The sequence below is a fragment of the Rosa rugosa genome, chromosome 1, assembly GCF_958449725.1.
Source record: "Rosa rugosa chromosome 1, drRosRugo1.1, whole genome shotgun sequence".
NCBI lineage: Eukaryota > Viridiplantae > Streptophyta > Magnoliopsida > Rosales > Rosaceae > Rosa > Rosa rugosa.
The window spans coordinates 43,696,786-43,716,257 of record NC_084820.1 but is presented as its reverse complement, the minus strand read 5'-3'; the positions used below and the strand labels follow the sequence as shown (position 1 = coordinate 43,716,257).

At 36.3% G+C, this 19,472-nt stretch overlaps 3 protein-coding genes across 3 annotated transcripts; 1 reads left to right on the top strand and 2 right to left on the bottom strand.

The window, feature by feature from the left end:
• Nucleotides 1–449: 449 nt before the first annotated feature.
• LOC133738186 (zinc finger protein 1-like) lies at nt 450–1,880 on the bottom strand. Its single transcript, XM_062165652.1, has one exon. The coding sequence runs from the start codon at nt 1,647–1,649 to the stop codon at nt 897–899; it is 753 nt and encodes a 250-aa protein (XP_062021636.1). The 5' UTR covers nt 1,650–1,880; the 3' UTR covers nt 450–896.
• Nucleotides 1,881–10,724: 8,844 nt separating this feature from the next.
• LOC133725024 (Golgi SNAP receptor complex member 1-1) lies at nt 10,725–14,268 on the bottom strand. The gene is made up of 5 exons (XM_062152040.1): nt 13,991–14,268; nt 12,633–12,872; nt 11,848–12,015; nt 11,588–11,701; nt 10,725–11,009 (listed from the first exon to the last, which is right to left on the bottom strand). Exons 1-5 carry the CDS (start codon nt 14,027–14,029, stop codon nt 10,896–10,898), a joined length of 675 nt encoding a protein of 224 aa, XP_062008024.1. The 5' UTR covers nt 14,030–14,268; the 3' UTR covers nt 10,725–10,895.
• A 1,332-nt stretch (nt 14,269–15,600) lies between these two features.
• LOC133738177 (large ribosomal subunit protein uL30z) lies at nt 15,601–18,672 on the top strand. Its single transcript, XM_062165640.1, has 6 exons — nt 15,601–15,743; nt 15,863–16,065; nt 16,805–16,902; nt 16,996–17,133; nt 18,120–18,222; nt 18,330–18,672. The coding sequence occupies exons 2-6, from the start codon at nt 15,880–15,882 to the stop codon at nt 18,543–18,545; spliced, it is 741 nt and encodes a 246-aa protein (XP_062021624.1). The 5' UTR covers nt 15,601–15,743; nt 15,863–15,879; the 3' UTR covers nt 18,546–18,672.
• The last annotated feature ends 800 nt before the right edge of the window (nt 18,673–19,472 follow it).

Here is a 19,472-nt window from a genome sequence, read left to right as displayed (position 1 = left end):
CCATTTCATTAGATGAAATTGTTATTTTTCAAACAGCCATTTATTTTACTTTTCAAAATTTTATATTTTAAATCATTTGTACATTTGTAGTCTGCACTTTTAATTTCTACAATTTCTTATAGAATACTTCTCGAATTATCCTAATTTTTAGGAGAATAGTTCTTTGATTCTTCAACTTTAATGAAATCAGAATATTTTCTTTTCAAATTGTTAAATTTTCCATCAATAATTTTGTTAAGTTTACTGATATAGCCATAGTTGGCGCTCTATATGATGTAGCATCATTGACAAGTTCATATGATAGGTGACGAAAATTATAAAAAAAAATTACAAATTAGTCGACGAAAAAACAAGAGTTGGACGAAATTAGTTAAAAGTGGTGAATATAAGAGCATATAATGAAATTAGAAGTGAAGAAACACAAATAATGTAAGGTATAAAGGTTTAGGCGATCAAATCGAATTCACCCGCAAAATCATATTATGAGATGGCCATCTTGAATAACTGAAACTTCAACCAAAACTCGTGTTTTGAACAATTAGAAATCGATGAAACACAAAAGTCATGATATCCTAGCCCCTCCCAACAGGTTTTGAAGAAGACTTTTCTGGCTTTATTAACTTCTCAATATAGCACATCAGCATTGAGGGAATCCGAAGATTGATTATTGATCTATCACCACGCAACTTCAAATAAAGTTCCAACCTAACCCACAATTAGAATTTCAAAACAACTTCTCTGAAAAATGTTGACAACTATAGCCAGAAAGAAGAATATTGTACAAAAGTTGCAACTCATCATACCTGAAAATTAAATGAGAACAAAAGAAGGGGTGCTCGGATTCAAATTAAAAAATGAAAATTCATAGAAAAGTAATAGATTGGGAAAGTGCTTAATTAGAGTTTGAGGGACAAGTCAAGCTTCTGCAACTCATGATCTTGCGTAGTCTTCAAATGGCTAACACTACTATTCCACCAGAAACCTCCAATTCTTTCAGCCACCGGAAAAAACTTCCGAGCAGTACTAGTCTCGAACCTTCCCATGCCACCACCACTCGAAGAAGACGATGACATGGATCCAGCGGCAGCAAGCCGCCCAATTGCAGGTTGTTGATCAATGGGGTGTCTCAGAAAATTGCCATTATGTCCATAAAGACTTGATTGGTACCAGGAAGGCTTGTGAATTGTAGAATGCACTTGAATACCAAGTGACCTATTATTGAAAGAGCCATGCAAAGGGAGAGAAGCCATGCTAGAGAATCTGTGTGAGAGAAGCCTAAAGTTATCTGAGGCTGCACCAATCTTGTGTGTCACTGCTTTTTTTGCCAGTGTTCTCTCTCTCTTGTGAGCATTTTGGTGCCCTCCAAGTGCTTGGGAACTGTAAAACTTTCTTTGACAATAATTGCAGGAGAAAACTCTAGGCTCATGACTAGTACCTTTAGGATCATCAGTACTAGTCTCGGAACACATATTCAAATCGACGCAGTCGATGAGATTGAGTTCGGTATTCAACCTCTGATCGGATATTTTGTTGGATATGAGGCTTAGATCCAAGACAATATCTGCAGGGTTTGGAGCTTGTTGTGGGAGTTGTTGATTAGTATCTTCTGGTACTGGTTGTTTATGTGGCTTTTGGCTTTGGGTTTCCATTATTGAGACTTTGAGGCTTGAATTTTCAGACTGAGGGTAATCAGAAGCTTGAGGCTTGATGTGGAGAAACAAAGAATTTCGTGGCCTCCTTCTGGGTTATGAGGATCAATATGGTTTTGATCATATGCTATAATAATAATAATGCTGTTTTCGTCTATGTATAGAAGGATGTTTACACTGTTTTTACAGTTAAGAGGTCTTAATATAGCGAGACTTAAGGAATACGAGAGAGAGAGAAGCTTGATTGAAACATATGAGGGACATCCATCCATGTACCTCTTTTTTTTGCGTACAGTGAGTATACCCCCCATAGAAAGTTTTTAAAACTTTTGTTTGTCTAATTCCCACTCTTGTCTGCTTACATTTCTTGTCTTTAGGGGTTTAACCTTCTATAGGCATACACACTATACACTCATGGATATTGGATATGACTTGGGACGGACTAGAACTCCCACTCAAAGTAGACAAATCAGGATTCCTGAATTGTATGCAAGTGTGTAGCTACATTAACTCAATCTGTTGTAAAACAGTACGTTATCGTTTAAGATGCCAATAAGATCCAAATTTTTGAAGATTTACTCAATGTAGTGCACCCCCCTTTTTTTTTTTGAGAATGACTGTAGTGCTATTCCTTCACCCAATATTGGATGAGATTCCAAGTTCGTTCCCTAGGGATCAAAGAAGTTGAAAATTAGATTAGATTAAATGTTGGGGGGGGGGGGGGGGGGGGGGGGGGGGGGGGGGATCCAGCTGTTATGGGATTACTTGGAGAATTCTCTTCGACAGTAATTGTATCATCACATAATATTAACTTATCGAGTTTTTCTATTAGGACCTCCATATTTGCTCATTTGACCTCTCATCTCTATACACCTCCTATTTGCTTTTTTTAAAAAGAAAAATTTGCTATGTAAACCCCTTTCATATACCTAACTTAACCTTACTCGATCATAAAAGAAAATATTTGGGAGCATTAAAGATGAGTTAGTGCTCCCATAAGTATTTATTTACCACAAAATAAACTTGACATTGTTCAAAAAATAAAACCTGAGATAATTATTGAAAAAGATAGTGTAACTAATTAACATAAATTTATCAGGGGTTTTTCAAGCCTACTATTTCATGCTTAATTATGGATTTTCAAAGCTTAGTTTTTATGGTTTATGGTTGCATGCTGGAATTTAGGTAGGTTGCAATATTAAATTTGTTCACGCTCTTCTTTTATTATTTATTTTTGTCTTATATGCTGCTTCACAAACTTATTTGGTTAGTTTACATGAGAGCTCTCTATCTCCTGTTTTATGATCCTCAAGAGAAAGACCTTTGTATCATAGTTTTATTTTTATATAATTTGCCAGGTAATTTTGAATGCATTTTCTCTTGATTTTTTCTTTTTTAAAAGCTTTTATAAACAAAGAAAATGAGAAATATGAAATGAGAACTAAAATGGAAATAAATAATTAAAGTACTGTAAATGTGTTTCCATTATTATAAATCTTTGCAGAGAAAAAAATATTTTCCTTATTAGTTTGCTGTCTTTAACGGTCTTTTTGTATAAAGATACATATGTCATTGAATAATTAAAAATTGAGGGAGGTCTAGTGAGTAGATTAAGAGGTCCCAAAACAAACTCTCTAACTTATTTTCTCACTGCTTCCTAGCCCAAGGATTGAAGATATGCATATCGGTATTCGGTAATGATACTACATTTGCATCAGTTCGAATTTGAACGAAACCTCCGTAAAAAACCATATAAATTTTTTACTGATAAATTTAACGAAATGAATAGTCATCTAGTTGTTTAAACATGAATAGAAGGCCTACACAAACACGAGAGAAGAATTACTATAACACATGAAACATATCCCAAGTAGTGGTTTTGAATTGCCTTCTGCATCTTCTATTTATTGAATAATAATTTGGGTGATTCTATCTAACTAAACAATGAATATATCAATGGTGGGATAAATAAGTAAACTTTTAAATCCATCAAGCCAAGTCATTCAGTACATGAGTTTGTTCCCTCATGTTTACAGACTCTTCGAATCAAGATCAACCCTCAATCAATGAATCAAAAAGATCCTCAATGTTTAACTTCCTATTTTAGGAAACACTTTGAACTTCAATTTCTTCAGCAAAAGACCATGAATACAAAATTACTAAATTAGTATTCAAACCCCCCATAACATTGTTTGCAAATACCCCAAAGCCTTTTAATCAAAACCAAATGATGAATAGAAAATGGAGTTTCGATAAGAATCTCCACATTCCTAATGAGTAAAAAAGATAAAATTTAACAGAAGAGTAACAGTAAGCCCCTGTTGCAACATTTGGAAGTCAAAAGCGGATAAAACTCCTTCAATTTTATCTCGGAGAGTCTCCAGCTATGAATCAGAGAAGTTATAGAACTTTTCTCATAAACTTGATGAATCTCTCCGTCTCTTTCTTAGTAGCTTCATTGTACATGGTGGCTACTGGTATAGCCAATGGTGTTGAATTTGCTACTGGAAATGTTAGGTATCCTTGCATAACAATTCTAAGAGCCTATTATCATATAGGGAATATATATAGTCGCTGTCAACTCTACCAGCCGTAAGACAATGGCATCGCATATATAATAGTTCATATAGGCACTTTTTCCTCCCCCTTGGTTCGATCATATAGGCTCTTTTCTTCCCCCACAACCTTTTTTTTTTTCTTTCGCATTTGCCTTAAGAAAGAATTCTGCGACTTTTGACAGATAAGTCATAACTATCTTCAAACTGTTCAGAAAAAAAAAAAATCGAATGCAAGTATACGAATCCAAATGAAAATCCAGGAGAAGTGCACAACTAAACAGCAAGTACTAAGACCTAGCCAATAAGGCTTGGCCACTCACTATCTAGAAAGATAATAGAGATGGTTAATGGGTTATGCTACAACGTGGAGTAGGCGACAAGTGGCCGACAAATTGATGATGGAGATTGGAGAAGCTCATATATACGAAGATTTCCTGAAAAACGAAGTACTAGTTCTCCTTAAGGAAAATAGTCTAAGGTACGGCGGTCATATTCACCGATTAGAACTCTTCATTTGTACATTACATATTTCAAATACCCCTACCCTATGTTAATAAAGAAAAATCCAAAAATACCCGTACGCCACTCCCTTCTTGCATAAGATTAGGTCACTGAAATTCTCACGTGATACGACTGTCCTACTGAACACTTGCTCCTTGTCTACTCTAACAAAAAAAAAAAAATTAGTACTCTTGGCCAAAAAATCTAGTGAGAACAGTATTCATATGCTGCGATAAAATGTCATCCTGATGCAAAATTTAGACAAATAATACCACATACGATGACCACAAATGACTATACCTCTAGTTAGAACACAAGAGAGAAGCAATTAATCTCTCCATCTAAAGATAAACATATCTCTACGTTAGGCCTCTAGATGTTCTTAACAATATCCTAAGGCTAGAGATCGTGTTGCTTGATATGTCAATGATTTCTAAAATAAATAAATAAAAGAAATATGCCCGTTCTAGAGAGGACCTCCTTACTTTAAGAATTTGAGAATTTTTTCTTATTTTACACAAGTATGTGACCTAATTCAATGATCTCAACTGTTAATCCTTTATATTCCTATGCAAGAATGATGTCTACAAAAAATCAACCAAATCCATAATCGTTTGGTTATTCAAAATTGTGTAAACAAATGTAATCCGTTAGATAAAATTAAAACGAACATTGTGCTAATAAAATGATTAAACATTTTCCAATTTGGCTAATTTTTTGTAGAATTCATATGTGTGTAGGTAACTAGAGAATGAGTGGTTGTGATTATTAAAATACATCTTAAAAATAAAAACATTCTCACTTTTCAGGTTTAAGGATGTCTTATCTTGATACTCCCTCATATATATATATATATAAACCTATTATTTATGTTCTTCAATAAAAAAATTAATGAGTTTATCGACAAACATAATTTTGGAAAAGAATAAATGATGATGGTAATTAAATGATTAAATAATGTTTAGAGAATAACTTAAAATTAACTTACAATTATAAAATTTGTCCACAAAAAGAAAAAAACTTACAATTATAGGAAAAAGAAGTGGTCGCCCTGGAAAGCTGACTCCATATGTTTTGTATGTGCATTATTATCCAACTGTGATTTTGACATGTACTGATGAAGCACAACGTGGCTGTTTCATGGTTGAAGAAAATGATGCAATTTCCTATGAGTAGTATTTGAGTGCACTAACTATCTTTAAGATTGTCTACTTGCCATTTGGCAAGGTTGTCTGTTTGCTTCGGTATGATTCCCTTTTTTGTTGGCTTTCGCTTGCTTTGTCCAATCCAATTTGAAATTTTGAATGGAGCTCAGAGGCATATCTTTTGATAGATTTTTTTTGTCTGTGAGTTCCTCTGTGTAGAGATGGTGGGTGTTTGAATGTAGTTTGAAGTGAAAGTCATGATGAACTGTGGCCTTTTTAGGAATCCATCTAATCTTATCTCTGCCCACAGAGATTGATTAAACTTCTCCAACACATGAAAAAACTATCAATCCTTCTCCCCACTTGAGAAAAATCACATGTAAATTCATAACTTCTGCTTGCTCTGTTGTGACACTGGCAGGCTCATCCATCTCTGTTTCATGCTAGTACAATAATGGACCCAATACATCATCAACTCTTGACACCACTTTCACTTCACTTAACTTCACTTCACTTCATATGAAAATCTAGTCAACTCTCATATTTAGTCTTGTGCTTTATTCTCTTTAGAATTTGAAAGGATTAATTACAGAATACTCTTGAATCAAGGGCGTAGCTACATGGACATCAGAAGGGTCAATTGACCCTGCTCACCATCTTGATGAACTCCATTTTGCCTGAAGTGTTTGCTTTTATGTAAGAAAAATATGAGCTACTTGACTCAATTTGCCCCTTCTAAAGTAACAAAATAGTTACTTTAATTTTAACTAGCTTTTTTTTTTTGAGAAACTGTCAACTCAATTTTATTAATAATAAACAGAATAAAGATTACAACTGATAGATGTAGAAACTACATCAAAATATAAAATAGTAAGAAAAATACTAGATGCAACAAAGCATCGGAAATAAAACCTAGCACGGATACGAAGGGATGCAATTGAGCATTTGATGAGGCACCAGACAGAGTCCGGGCTATGTAAAACGGTACCAATAGTATGGTCGACCATACTTCCACGCAAAGATATGCGTCGAATAGAGGGTAACCTTCTATTAAGGTGACCGCCGGTAGTGTGACCGACCTTGCCTACTCCACGCAAAAAAATGCGCTGAATAGAGAGCAATCTTCTACCTAAGGAACCAAAGCAGCAGATCCAAAACTCATAACAATGTAAGATCCATAGAGCGTCTCCGGGATCCCAAATGCGAACCCGAACCGCTATGGGCTCATACACCATTTTCAAAGCCCTAAGAATGAAGACCCACGCCAACACCCTTTGGCAGTCCAACAGAGCAAAGGCCCATATCCACAGCCTGCTATGGGCACCCAAAATCACTCTTGGCACCCATGCCATCCCTGACCTCGGCCTTGAACTCTGTTCCACCGTCCTTCGTCGCAGAAAGGGTATCCCAGCCGGAACGCAGATCTCGCCCAGATCGATCCCACCCTGGTCACCTCGTCGCCAAACACCTTCACAGGCGCCGCCCTCCGTGGCGCGGATCTTGGTTCGACCCGGGACTGTGCAATTGCTCCGCCACACCCAGTCCCCTCTCAGATCGGAGAGACTCTGACTAACCGAGCCTGACTCCGACAAACCCCTTGGCAGCAGCTCCCCACCACCACGCTTGTCGAACTCGAGTTCCTTGCCCAGCCACCTCGTCGCCATCCCTAAACCCGATTTCAGTCGAGCCTGGCTTGGTCGGAATCTCGACGCCGTCCCAAACCAGAACGGGAACGCAGCCTCTTCCCCACTCTGACGAAAAGCACTACAGGCAGACCGGATCTGGGACAACACTACATCCATGGCTTCTTCCCATTGACGCGACACACGATCAGAACGAATCTGATCAGAAGAACTTACCACCGGCCGAGATGCGAACCACGACCCGATACAGGGCACGGCGGGAGCCGTGCGCACAACAACCGATGCCGAGGACGACATCGGAACAGTACTCCATCGATGATGGAGAAAGGTACAGAGAGGCCGGAGGCGGCGTTCTCCCAGCCCTAGCAGAGCGCTAGGTATTTTCATATTAAGAAAAAAATGAATCCTTAAAAAAAAAAAGGAAGTTACTTAATCTAATTTTAACTAGCTTATGACACCTTATTCTTACAAACAAATGTGTTTCTTTTTGTATATCTATTCCTCTCCATGATTTGTTTATCTCATCCTTATGTACATATTTCTTTTTGTTTTTTGTCATCATAGGAAAATAGTTTGGAGATAAAAAAAACTGTATTAGGTGATTATTTGTAGATTAGTAAAGAGTATTTTAAATCGAGTCGGTTATTATTTTTATTTTTTTCACTTAATCGACTAGCTATGTAAGTTTGACCCCTCTTAACTAAATTTTTGGCTACGCCTCGAGACTCGAATTATGAGGTTATTTTCATTATCATACCCAATAATCAAATTTCTCTTTTACATTTGCATACCTTAAGTTTTATTCTGTTAACATTTTAAATACCTTAACTGCTAAGAGCATCTCCAACAGTGATAGCTATCTTCATAGCTAAAAGTAGCTAAAATTAGAATATAGCTAGTTGAATATTGAGTTATGCTCCAGCAGAATACCTAAATCTCAAGTTAAATTTAACTTTTAGTTAAATTTCTCTTTTCTCTAGCTAAATATAGCTAGGTCTTTTAGCTAAAGCTAAATTTAGCTTTTGTTTAGCTAGTCTGCTGGAGATCAAACTTAGCCTAAAATTAGTTAAATTTCAATTTTTTTTTGAAATAAGTATTCTGTTGGAGATGCTCTAACATCGTTAAAATTTAATAATATTCAAGGACATTTCCGTCAATTAGTCAAATTTGTAATTAAAATTAAGATTTCTTCATTGAACTTTGTAATTAAAATTAATTGTTTTTTCATTGGGATTGTTTTTAATGTTGCTCAAACCCAAGCACGTTTGTTCACCGATGCATGCTAAGACCAATGTGTTTTTGTGATTGAATTGTTTCGTATCGGCTTCTAATTTATTTAATTATTTTAGTTTTGATCTCTTTTATTTTATTTTGTTTTGCTTAACATATTTATTCCAAATATATATATATATATATATATATATATATATATATATGAATTATTCTAGTCATTGGAAATAATATTTGTTTCAAAAAATATACTGTATTAGTTTTAGTGTTTGTTAAATATTTTGACAAATTACTAATATATGATAATTTCAAACAGAAAAAATATTTGTTAAAGTAAATGTCAAAAGTCATAAAGTCACTGAAATCACTGAAATGTCCTTAAATTTTAACGGTGTTATTAATGACCAATGTATCAAAATGTTAACGGAATGAAACTTAAGACATGCAAATGCAAAAATTTAGTAGTAGAGTATGAAAATAAAAATTGCCTCAGTTCAGGGGTTATTTTATAATTAATAATTAATCCAATTTCAAATTTACTAAAATGAAGAAAAGATAACCAACAGAAGAGACTGGCCGAGAAAACAACAGCACAACTCTGCCGCCGCGGAGCTGCATTGATGACGGCAAGCTGATCTGCCTAGGTAATAGGTATCAGGCGGATCCTCTACAGTAAGCTTGAGTTGCATTTTTTAAGTTTTATTGTTTTGTTTTGTTTTTTTTTTTTTGAGAAGGAGGGCGTCAATCTATTAAAATGAAACTACACAATGACTCACTCCAGGAGAGCTACATCAATATTGAATCATTGCCTAGAGCCCTAGACTACTAAAGCCTAGAATGTTGCTATGAAAATTAAGCACCAAGTAACAAGTAACCTGACAAAGGTAGAGTTAAAATTCGAAAACAATTAAACCTTAAATTATTCAAAGACCTAGAAAAAAACTAAATGGGGGTAGACCGCAAATCAACCACAGAATCTACCATAGACTCCACCTTCTCCAACTACAGCTCACTCTCAGCTCCAGTATCCATCAAAGCCTCCATAGGAGGCTCTTCAACCTCTTCCCTATCCAACTACAAGGCACGCTTACCACCACCCACCAGAGGCTTAGGGATCCGCTTCTTCCTAGGCTTCTTCTCAACACTAACACCAGCACTAGCTTTCACTATCCAGGGCTTCACATCCTCCAGCTTGGGATTGTTTCAAGCTCCAAGTGACCTGCCAATCTTTCTCTCTTTGGAGGAAAAACTAACAGGGAACCCTCCCAACCAACAATATTAAGTCGTGAAAAACAAGAACAGGCACGCCAACAACAGAATCAATAAAAACAAATTGAGGCTCTAAATAGACCACTCGGCCACCAATTGAAGCTTCTAGCATTTCCATCCTTACCACCTAAACATTAATTCTTACCAGCAAATGAAGTCATCGCCAACCGCACACCTGCCCAAAACCCCAAAAGCTCACCCCATGCCCCAACCTCACACCGCTACTGTACCTTCCTCGGACTCAATTTAATCACTACCTCACTCTAGTCCTGTACCTCTGGTGGTTCTGAAGGGAAAAGTTTTCAATCAGAGTACTCAGATATCACCATTCACAATACTACATACCAAATACCAGTAAGAAATTAACTGTAAAATCTTGGGAGGTTGTTGGAAATATGGGTCTAATGTAAATGTCAGGGGGAGGAGGGCGAGGTGGCAGAACAGACAGGATATCCCAATGTAAAGTTCTAATAATATTAAAGATAAAACGAACGAACAAATATGTAACACCACTCTTCCTCAGAATTCAGTCCCATTATTTTGTCAATCACTTGCGCAAACCACACAAATCCATATCTTTGGCTGGCCCTAACCTAGACTATGATTAATCTAAACCAAATTTTCAGAAAATTTTATGTATTGATATATAATACAATTCACTTGCATATTGAGTGGGTGCATGTTGTTTCATCCTGCTGAAAAGTAGAAATTGAAACTGAACTCTATGACTGAACAAGCAATAGACTGGAAATAACTGCATAGATTGATATTGTTTTCATACACCTAAACATTTGAGAGACAAATAACTGGTTCATCAAAGAAAAATTGAAGCAAAAAAATCGTAACAATTCTCTTTCTCACTTACACAATCCCCCACATATACCAGTTCCTCTTGCAGCCTCACTTTGTCAACCAGTAGATAAATATGAGAAATGTGCACACTGATGCGACAAGCGAAAGAATGATGGTATCCATAGACTTTTTACGCTTTATTGCAGAAAGGATGTGACTTACCTGCAGTCATGACATGGGACATTATCCATTAATAGTAGAGACATACTAAGATAACATAATATATCTATTTAAGCATCAGTCCTATTTTTTATTTTTTTACTTTTCTTGCAATGCCCTTTAAATAAATCCTCTTGCTTTTCAGAAGAATTAATTAATATTATACTTATAAACATTTTGGACCTGAGACAAGGCACATAGGTAAAGTATGCCAAAAATCAACAAGAAGGCAAGGGCATTAAAGGTATTGAACTTGGCATCTCCTACAATCAGAGCTCTAAGGTCTGATCTTAGACAAATCTAGACTCTAGCAGTTTACCTTATTAAGGAAATGTTTATCATGGGTAACATGTGCAAGACACTTTCAGCCTGAATCCTTAAACACCAGGATTCACTTGATAAGTTCTGGTTCAGTAGTTTCTCAACTGGTGGTTCACTTTTGACCACTGGCGCATTGCACGCATCTTAACTCTTGTTTATATATATAATTCATATCTAAAGCAGAAATACTTGATTCAATTTTTTTTTGTTTTTAGAATGAAAGAGACCAATGTGAATGACTAGAACTTCTGGTTTTATACCGTTGGGAGGCGACTGCCAATATTGCTGAGCTTTGAGTTAATACCGCCAAATGTTGAACGTTGAAGGACAAGTGCACCCAGAGTTGCTTGAGCTTGAGAGATCACAGTATCCATCTGCATCACCACAACAAATATGGGAACTTCAATATTGAGAAACCTGAATGCTAATCAAACTGCATGTCCAAAATTGCTTGTCCTTTAACCAGCCAAACCCTAACCTTAAGGACAAAAATGTATCATTTTTTTTTTCTATTACATACCTGTCCTGTACTTCGGCTAACAGAAGCATGTTCTTTCAGGAGAGTGTTTTCTGCAGAATCTCCACCAGCTTCCAAGTCAACTCTTGTTCGATCAAACTCCCTAAAATCCTCAAGTAGTGAAGCGTGCTCCTGCTTAGCTCTAAGGCTGGAGCGGAGACGATAAAATTCCTGCACTTCAATCATGTCTAACAGCAAGTTAGTGTCTGCTAGGTTCAATCGTATTCTAATTAAGATTGGTTTATTGATATAGAGTGCAGAATGATACAATACCGGATAAAAATGAGAAGAAACTGAATGTGAAAGTTGCTTCACCAGCATATAGCATGACTCTAAACCTAGGTATTTTGTTGAAAAGAGGATAGTAATATCAAACTAAAGTACACGACAGAATTATCCTTTGGAAAGTGAAATTGGTCAGCCATTTTTAACTGTTCAACTTCACATTGAAGTCAGAATGATAAAGACTAAAGTTATCATTCAACTTTTTTCTGAAACAAAAACAAAGGCGGTAAGTCAAAATATTTAATAAATGAGTTGAAAGAAAGGTAAAAGAGAAAATTAAAAATAAATTTTGTAACTCAAACTTCTTCCTAAACATGTGCAGGTCTTGACTCGACTTCAAACAGAACTACAAGGAGGTATGAGACATCATAAAATATATACCACTCATGCATATTTCTTTTGAGTAACACAAAACATCTGGGGAACACCTAAACTACAGAACAGTTCAAATATTAAACTGCCATACAAGTTCGCCTGTTGGCATAGTCAAGAGGCCAGAATACCTGAGTGAGATCTTGAAGAATCTCTTGATGTCTAGTCAAGGTATGAGAAACCATTTCTGATCCTCCTGATGATACCCATGCTTGCATCTGTAAATTTACTTGTTGGAGTTGCTTTAATAGTCGATCTATCCCAGATTCAAGCTCATTATCAGCAGCATCAAATTTGACAGAACCCTTTGCAGAGACAAACTTACGATAAGAATTCATCTGTTCATCCAACTGAGCTTCAAGTTTCCTAGCCTGAAATTATAGACAGATAAAATATTCATTTATGGTATCAAAAATTGGTATGAACAGGAGTGCATGAAAAGGACAACAAAGGAAAGCAATTAGCATAGAATATGCTTGGCGTATACCAAAAAATTCAAACTGTGTAATACATTGCTTGGTTAGAGGATTATATCACTCTGTATCATGGTTTAATGATCAGATCCGATGTCTCCTATTTTCAATAAGCTGTGCAAGATTGGAAATTAAAGTTACTGATGGAGAGCTTCAAGATATAAGTTGAAATGGTTACTGATCGCCTAATCCTATAGTTTTATTTATTTTTATTTATTTTTATGTCAGATCTTAAAAAGAGGCTTTTATAGGAGGAGAGCATGTTGGCTTTCAGGGAGAACTGTCGGCATTATGAAAAACCCTATTAAAGTAGCTGTTTTAGATTTGGGAGGCTGCTTTAAGAAATATTCTAATAACCGACAATCATTATGGGAGAAGTATCCTCTATTAATGCAAAATTCTGCTCCGGAGGGAGCTGATGTCGTTGTTTTTCAGCTGTGTAGCATCTTTTTAGGAGATGCCTCAGTTGTAGCTCTTCTTGATTGTCAGGATAGTTGGTATTATTAGAATCTCCTAATGCAAACCTTATAGGCCACATATAGATTGCAGTGGTAAGACTTTTAGCAAACTCTTTCAACTTAAGAAACTCTTTCCAAGTAAGAAAGGTTTCACACCTTGCACCAGATTACAATCCTAAAAACTTTCGGAACCAACGGAATAACGTGTTCAGGTGTTGTAATCATATATACTGAAACCGGAGTTTCGCAATACAAGTAGTCTTTAAGTATTTCATGATTAGGCAGCAAAGAAAACTAAATCCACGGTGAATTGAGCATGAATCAACAACAAATCCCTATGTCAAGTTTACAGTCAAACTAAGTTTTGCTTCAATAGAATTGCTGCTCAAATCAGAAACACAGAATGACACAAATCAAGACAAATCAGAAGCTGATCTTATACTCAAACCATGAATCCCCGAAAATCAATTCAGACAAGTCCCAATTTTGATCTCATCTCAATTCTAAACATGATCAGCAAGCAAAAAAAAAAAAAAAAAGATATGAAGAAAAGAGTACCTGTTTGCGAAGCGCGTCCCATGAGCTTGGAACATCCATATCCACCGACACCAAAACAGAGGCCGATCGATCTTCGGAGATTACTTCCTTGAGGCTTCTGGAACCTTCTTCTTCTTGTTGGTGGTTTTGTTTTGAGAATTGAGAATTGAGAATTGAGAATGGAATTTGGAGATTGGAGATTGGGGATTCGTTTGGAGATGGAGACAGATGGTCTGATTCAACGGCAAAATGTGGTCGTGGCGTGTTTCTTAATTCAACCTTTCCTTCATCACCACCGCACCCCCAATTTCACCCCACTAAAACTGCCCCTTGCTTGCTGGTGGGTCCACCAAAACACATTGTGTTTTTCCAAATATTACAAACAAAATTTTTACTTTTTTAAAAATATAGGCAACTCTTCAGTATTTTTCTTACTTATGTTTTTTTTTTAAATTAAATTTTTTTTTTTATAATAACTCTTTAGATCATTTTATTTTGAGATCTTAGTTTTTATTTAAAATGACATTTTAGAAGGGTGTGTTTTAAACACTTTAAATTTTGGTGAAGTCATTTGACACCAACAAAATAATGCTTTCATTTATAGTAGTAGAGATTTAAGAAAAAATTTAAACACACCCAACAGTGACCTTTTGTCTTTAACTTTTCAAATGGTACTGGCCGAATTTCATATTTTGGCAAATGTGAATTTTATCCTAGAATCTAAACTGCAACGATATAGTGTCTGGGCTTTCTCTGACGAGGGTCAGCAGATCTGAGTTTGGGCTTTCTCCAGCGGGGAAGAGTTCCATTTAAAAACTTGTAGATCGATTCGATCTGGGGCTTCTCTTCTCTAGATTGCTTGGTGGGCTCTTCCCTGCTCGATTCGTTCTCTTTCAGGCGATGCGACGCTCGATGGTGCAATGGTTCGGCTAGACGGGTTGACTCAAGGTGGGTTGGTGCATGGGTGACCAATTGTTCGGGTATCCACAACATTGCTAGACAGGCCAGAGTTAGGGGCCCAAACCTAAAGGAAATCCACTTGGCCCTGGGCTTTAGTCATGTATGCTTTAGCAGTTTTAGCTTTGAATTCGAGTCGGATTTGGATTCAAATTTGGGACCTGGGTCGCACCCAAATTTGAATCTTGGATCCAAGACTGTGCTGGTATTGGTTCTGGTTCTGAGGAGTTTATTTGCTAACGTTTGAGTTTTTGACACCCTCGATTAGTTTCAAACTCTTGGTGAGCGCATTACCTAGGTGATCCCATCGGTTACTGTTACGGTTAACTGCTTGTGTGACATATGCAGTACCTAGGTGACCCCTTCTGGCATCAAGTCACATCCTGTTTATCTTTAGTTTTAGATGCGCTAGTGCATCTTGTTATGTTTTATCGTTTTTTCTCAATACTTTGCATCGCCCCATATACTCCTTAATTTCACTTAATACAGCTCGTCCTCTTTCCTTAAAAAAATAATAATAATTGAAAGTAATGAAATTGACCCTATTGACCAATTAAACAAAGAAAGAAAAAGAAGTAGACCAAGGGGTAGCATCATCTTCGTAATTTCATAAAATTGCCCCATCTCTTAAATAAACTTTTATTTTTCTTGAAAGGTTATATTCGTATTTTTCCTAGAAAAACAATTCGAGGTTTAACGGGTCTGTCTATTGCGAGTTGCCATATACACTGCAACCGCAAAAAAGCCTAAAACCCTCTCAAACATTCGCCGCTCTCTACCTTTCTTTATTAAACCCTAACTCAACCATCCCATACTGGTAATTTTCTTCTTCTTCTTCTTTCACCATTGATTTGTGTTTCAGTTGATGCGTTTGTTTCGAAAGCTTAGGATTGGGATCATATTTTTTTTTTTTTTGACTGTTTTTGTGTGGTTTAGTAAAAGAAAGGGGAGAGATGAGTCAAGAGGTGGCGCAGCCGTTGGCAACCGTGCCGGAGATAATATTGAAGAAGAGGAAAAGTAATGAAGAATTGGCTTTGAGGAGGAAGGAGCAATTGGAGCAGAGGAAGTTTCGCCTTAACAAGAACAAGCAAGAGTTTATCAAGAAACCTGAGGACTTTGTCAAAGAGTTTCGCTACACGGTATCCTTTTCTTTTCTTCCCTTCTCACTAATCTAATCTAATCTTTACTATTCTCCTGTATTCTTGATTTCGTAAAAGCTTCAAATCACAACAACACTTTTGTAATCCAGGATAATTAGACTTGTATATAGTAGAAATAGTTACCGGCTCTTGGGTTGTTGTTTTAAGAGCCCAAACCTAGTTTAAGACCATGATGTGTGATTTAGGGAGTGATCTATGATTGCTACAAAATGAGGTTTTATATATACATGGATACACATTTTATATTTACTATCGATTATCATGTGGTTACGAAGGACATTTAACCTGGAATCTACCGTTCGCTCCATCTTACTCAGGTTATACTGGAGCTAAGTCTCCTGGGAAAGTTTAGATTATGATTTTTAGTACAAACGGCTGGGTTTCATTTTTTAGTTGAAGTTTGAGATATGTGCAATTTTGCATTGCACTTTCACTCTCCAAGTGGGATGCAAGAATACAGTAGGAAAGGGTTTAATACGGATCCTTACTATTCACAATCATATACAACTTAGTGTGGAGGCTCTTGTAAGCATGTTGATAGCGTTTAGGTAATCTATTAGGTGTCTTTCAATTTGATAATGTTACCATAGGTTCAATCTATTAGGTGTCCTTCAATTTGATAATGTTACCATAGGTTCATTGATATCTGAGACTTCATTTCACGGGCTTCCCTATATTCTGATTCAGTACTTGATTGAGATATTTGCTGTCTTTTCAGGAGGTGGACCTTGTCCAAATGAAACACAGGTTGAAGAGAAAGAGATCAGCATTAGAGACAACTAACCCCCAGCTTCTTTTGGTCATTCGCATACAGGGGTGGGTTTCCATTTTCAAATTATACATTTTTGTTTGTCAATATCTCTGTCTTCAACTCTCTATTTTCTGATATCTTAAATATTATCTTTCCAGGAAAAATGACATGCATCCTGTTGTTAGGAAGAACTTATACAGCCTAAACTTGAGGAAAATCTTCAATGCTGTTCTCGTGAGAGCAGATGAAGCAATGTTAGAAAAGTTGCAGAGGGTGGAGCCTTATGTTACCTATGGGTAAGAGCGATGTGAATCCACAACATTAAATTTTGCAAGTGGATGAACCTATACAAGATCTATCGGCATATTTTCATTCTGAAATGATCACTACAATAGTCTAGTACTTGATTGCCATGCTGGTGGAATGACTTAGCCTGTCTCGTGTTACATTTGATCCCTTTCCTCTTATGGGATTAATCGACTTACTGTGGGTATCACATAATGGGAAAAGCTTAACATTAGGATAAGGAGTGCCTTTTTTTCACCTAATGATTGATGTATGTTGTCTTGTGTTGGTTCTCTGGACCTACTTACCATTTATTACTCTCTGATGAAGAAACTGTTAATCTCTTTGATTGATTGAGAACAATTTCAGCTCATGTTTGTGACTTCGTATTAGATGTATATGAGCACTTTGTGTTGCTATTAAACTTTTTAAGCTCTATATCTAGAAGTGGACTTGTTCTTATGCCAAATGTATAGTAATTATAAGCTTTGCAGTTCTAAGAGTATAAGATGGAGTTGTATTTTAAAATTACCTGGATTTTTTTAAGCATTCAACTGTATGAGAATTTTAATCTTTCCTTATATGGTTCTCAACTCTCATATCTTGTGTATTTTGGATCTGTTTATGTTTCGAACCTTACTCTATGTTTTTGGGCATTTGTTCCCTAATAATCGTGCCTTAGTTTGGCATCTTTGTTCTAAGATTTCAATTTCTGGTTGCAGTATTTTGTTCAAGGTTGGGTAACAGGATTTAATACATGCTTAGCTGTGAAGAACTTTTTGTATATGCATAATATTGATTTTTGGCTGCACAAAGATTTTGTATATATAGTATTGTTGGTTGACATTTGTGTCGACAAACATTCACCATGGAGCTGAGGTTCTCCCAAATTTAATCAAAGACTAATTCCAATATTAAAGTTCATTAGTCTTATTTAATTCATCTTGTTGCATTATATGGTTTCATAGTAATGATCATAGTTTTCTTGTTTCCCTAGGTATCCTAGCCTTAAGAATGTGAAGGAGTTGATTTACAAGAAAGGTTATGCAAAGATAGGCAAGCAAAGAGTTCCTTTGACTGACAACAACTTGATTGAAGAGGTATTTGAATGTCTTTCTCAATATTGGGATAATATCCTAGTCTTCTCTTTTTAATTGCTACGTTTTAAGATACCTTCTCTTATATTCCTCATTGTTGTATATGGCAGGCACTGGGGAAGTATAATATCATATGCATAGAAGATATAGTGCATGAAATTGCTTCTACTGGTAAATATTTTAAGGAGGCTGCCAGCTTTCTATGGCCCTTTACACTCAACAAGCCAGAAGTAGGATTGAAAGGAGTAAAAGCACGTTACCTAGATGGTGGAGACACTGGTAATCGGGAGGATAAAATCAATGATCTGATTAGCAAGATGAATTAGCAAGATAAAATCTTATTATTGTAACAAGGACCCGACGTTTTCGTTTGTTCTTTATCTATACTGGAAACAATGTCTGTATGGTGACTTTGATGCAGTTAAGGCTGTTAAATTTTGAATGTTCTTGCCCGTTTTTCCAACTCAAGAGTTTGTTTTAGCTGCCATTCGTGAAAGCTCCAACATGAAACTGTCATTGTATCATTAGATTTAGAAATATGTGATTTCTATTTGTGATAAGAGATTCGACCCCCATCAATGTGACTATATGACTGCATCCTACTGTATTATAAAATGATGTTTAGACCATATACACAATAGATTTCTCTTTGGGTATTGACGTTCAGTCAGATCAGAAGGCATATGTGAATATCTTATGCCTTCAGCCACAGCGATTTTGCTTGTTGGAGCTTCGTTTCAAGTGGGGGGCTGTGGCTGGTGCAACAAGGGATCGATTGCCCTTTTTGGTGGTTTGTCCCTTTGATTGCCCTTTTTGGTGGTTTGGCCTTTTGATTGTTTTGTGGTTTGGCTACCTACGTTCTTATTCATCTGGTTATTGTGGTTGATTTGATGGCGGAAGATGTTCTTGGGTGCTAATGTATGGGATTTGGTGCTCTGTGTTGCAGTTGGCGTCTCCTAAGCTCTCTAGATCTGATCAAACTGTAATCCTGCAAGCTTGTGTTGACTATGTTTGTCCGTCTTCCTCTTAACTAGTTGTTGCTTGGGTGACCTTTGTTTGAACTTGCCTGATTTGAGCAATTAGCGTCTTTTTTTTTTTTTTTTTAATGTTCGTCCCATGAACAAAACATTTTTCATTTTTATAACAAAAATGTTGATAGAGGTTCCAACAAGTTCAAATTTTCAATTCGAAAAATAAAAGGAAAAAAAAAAAAACCAAAACCCAAGACCACCCAAAACCAACACATAAACCCT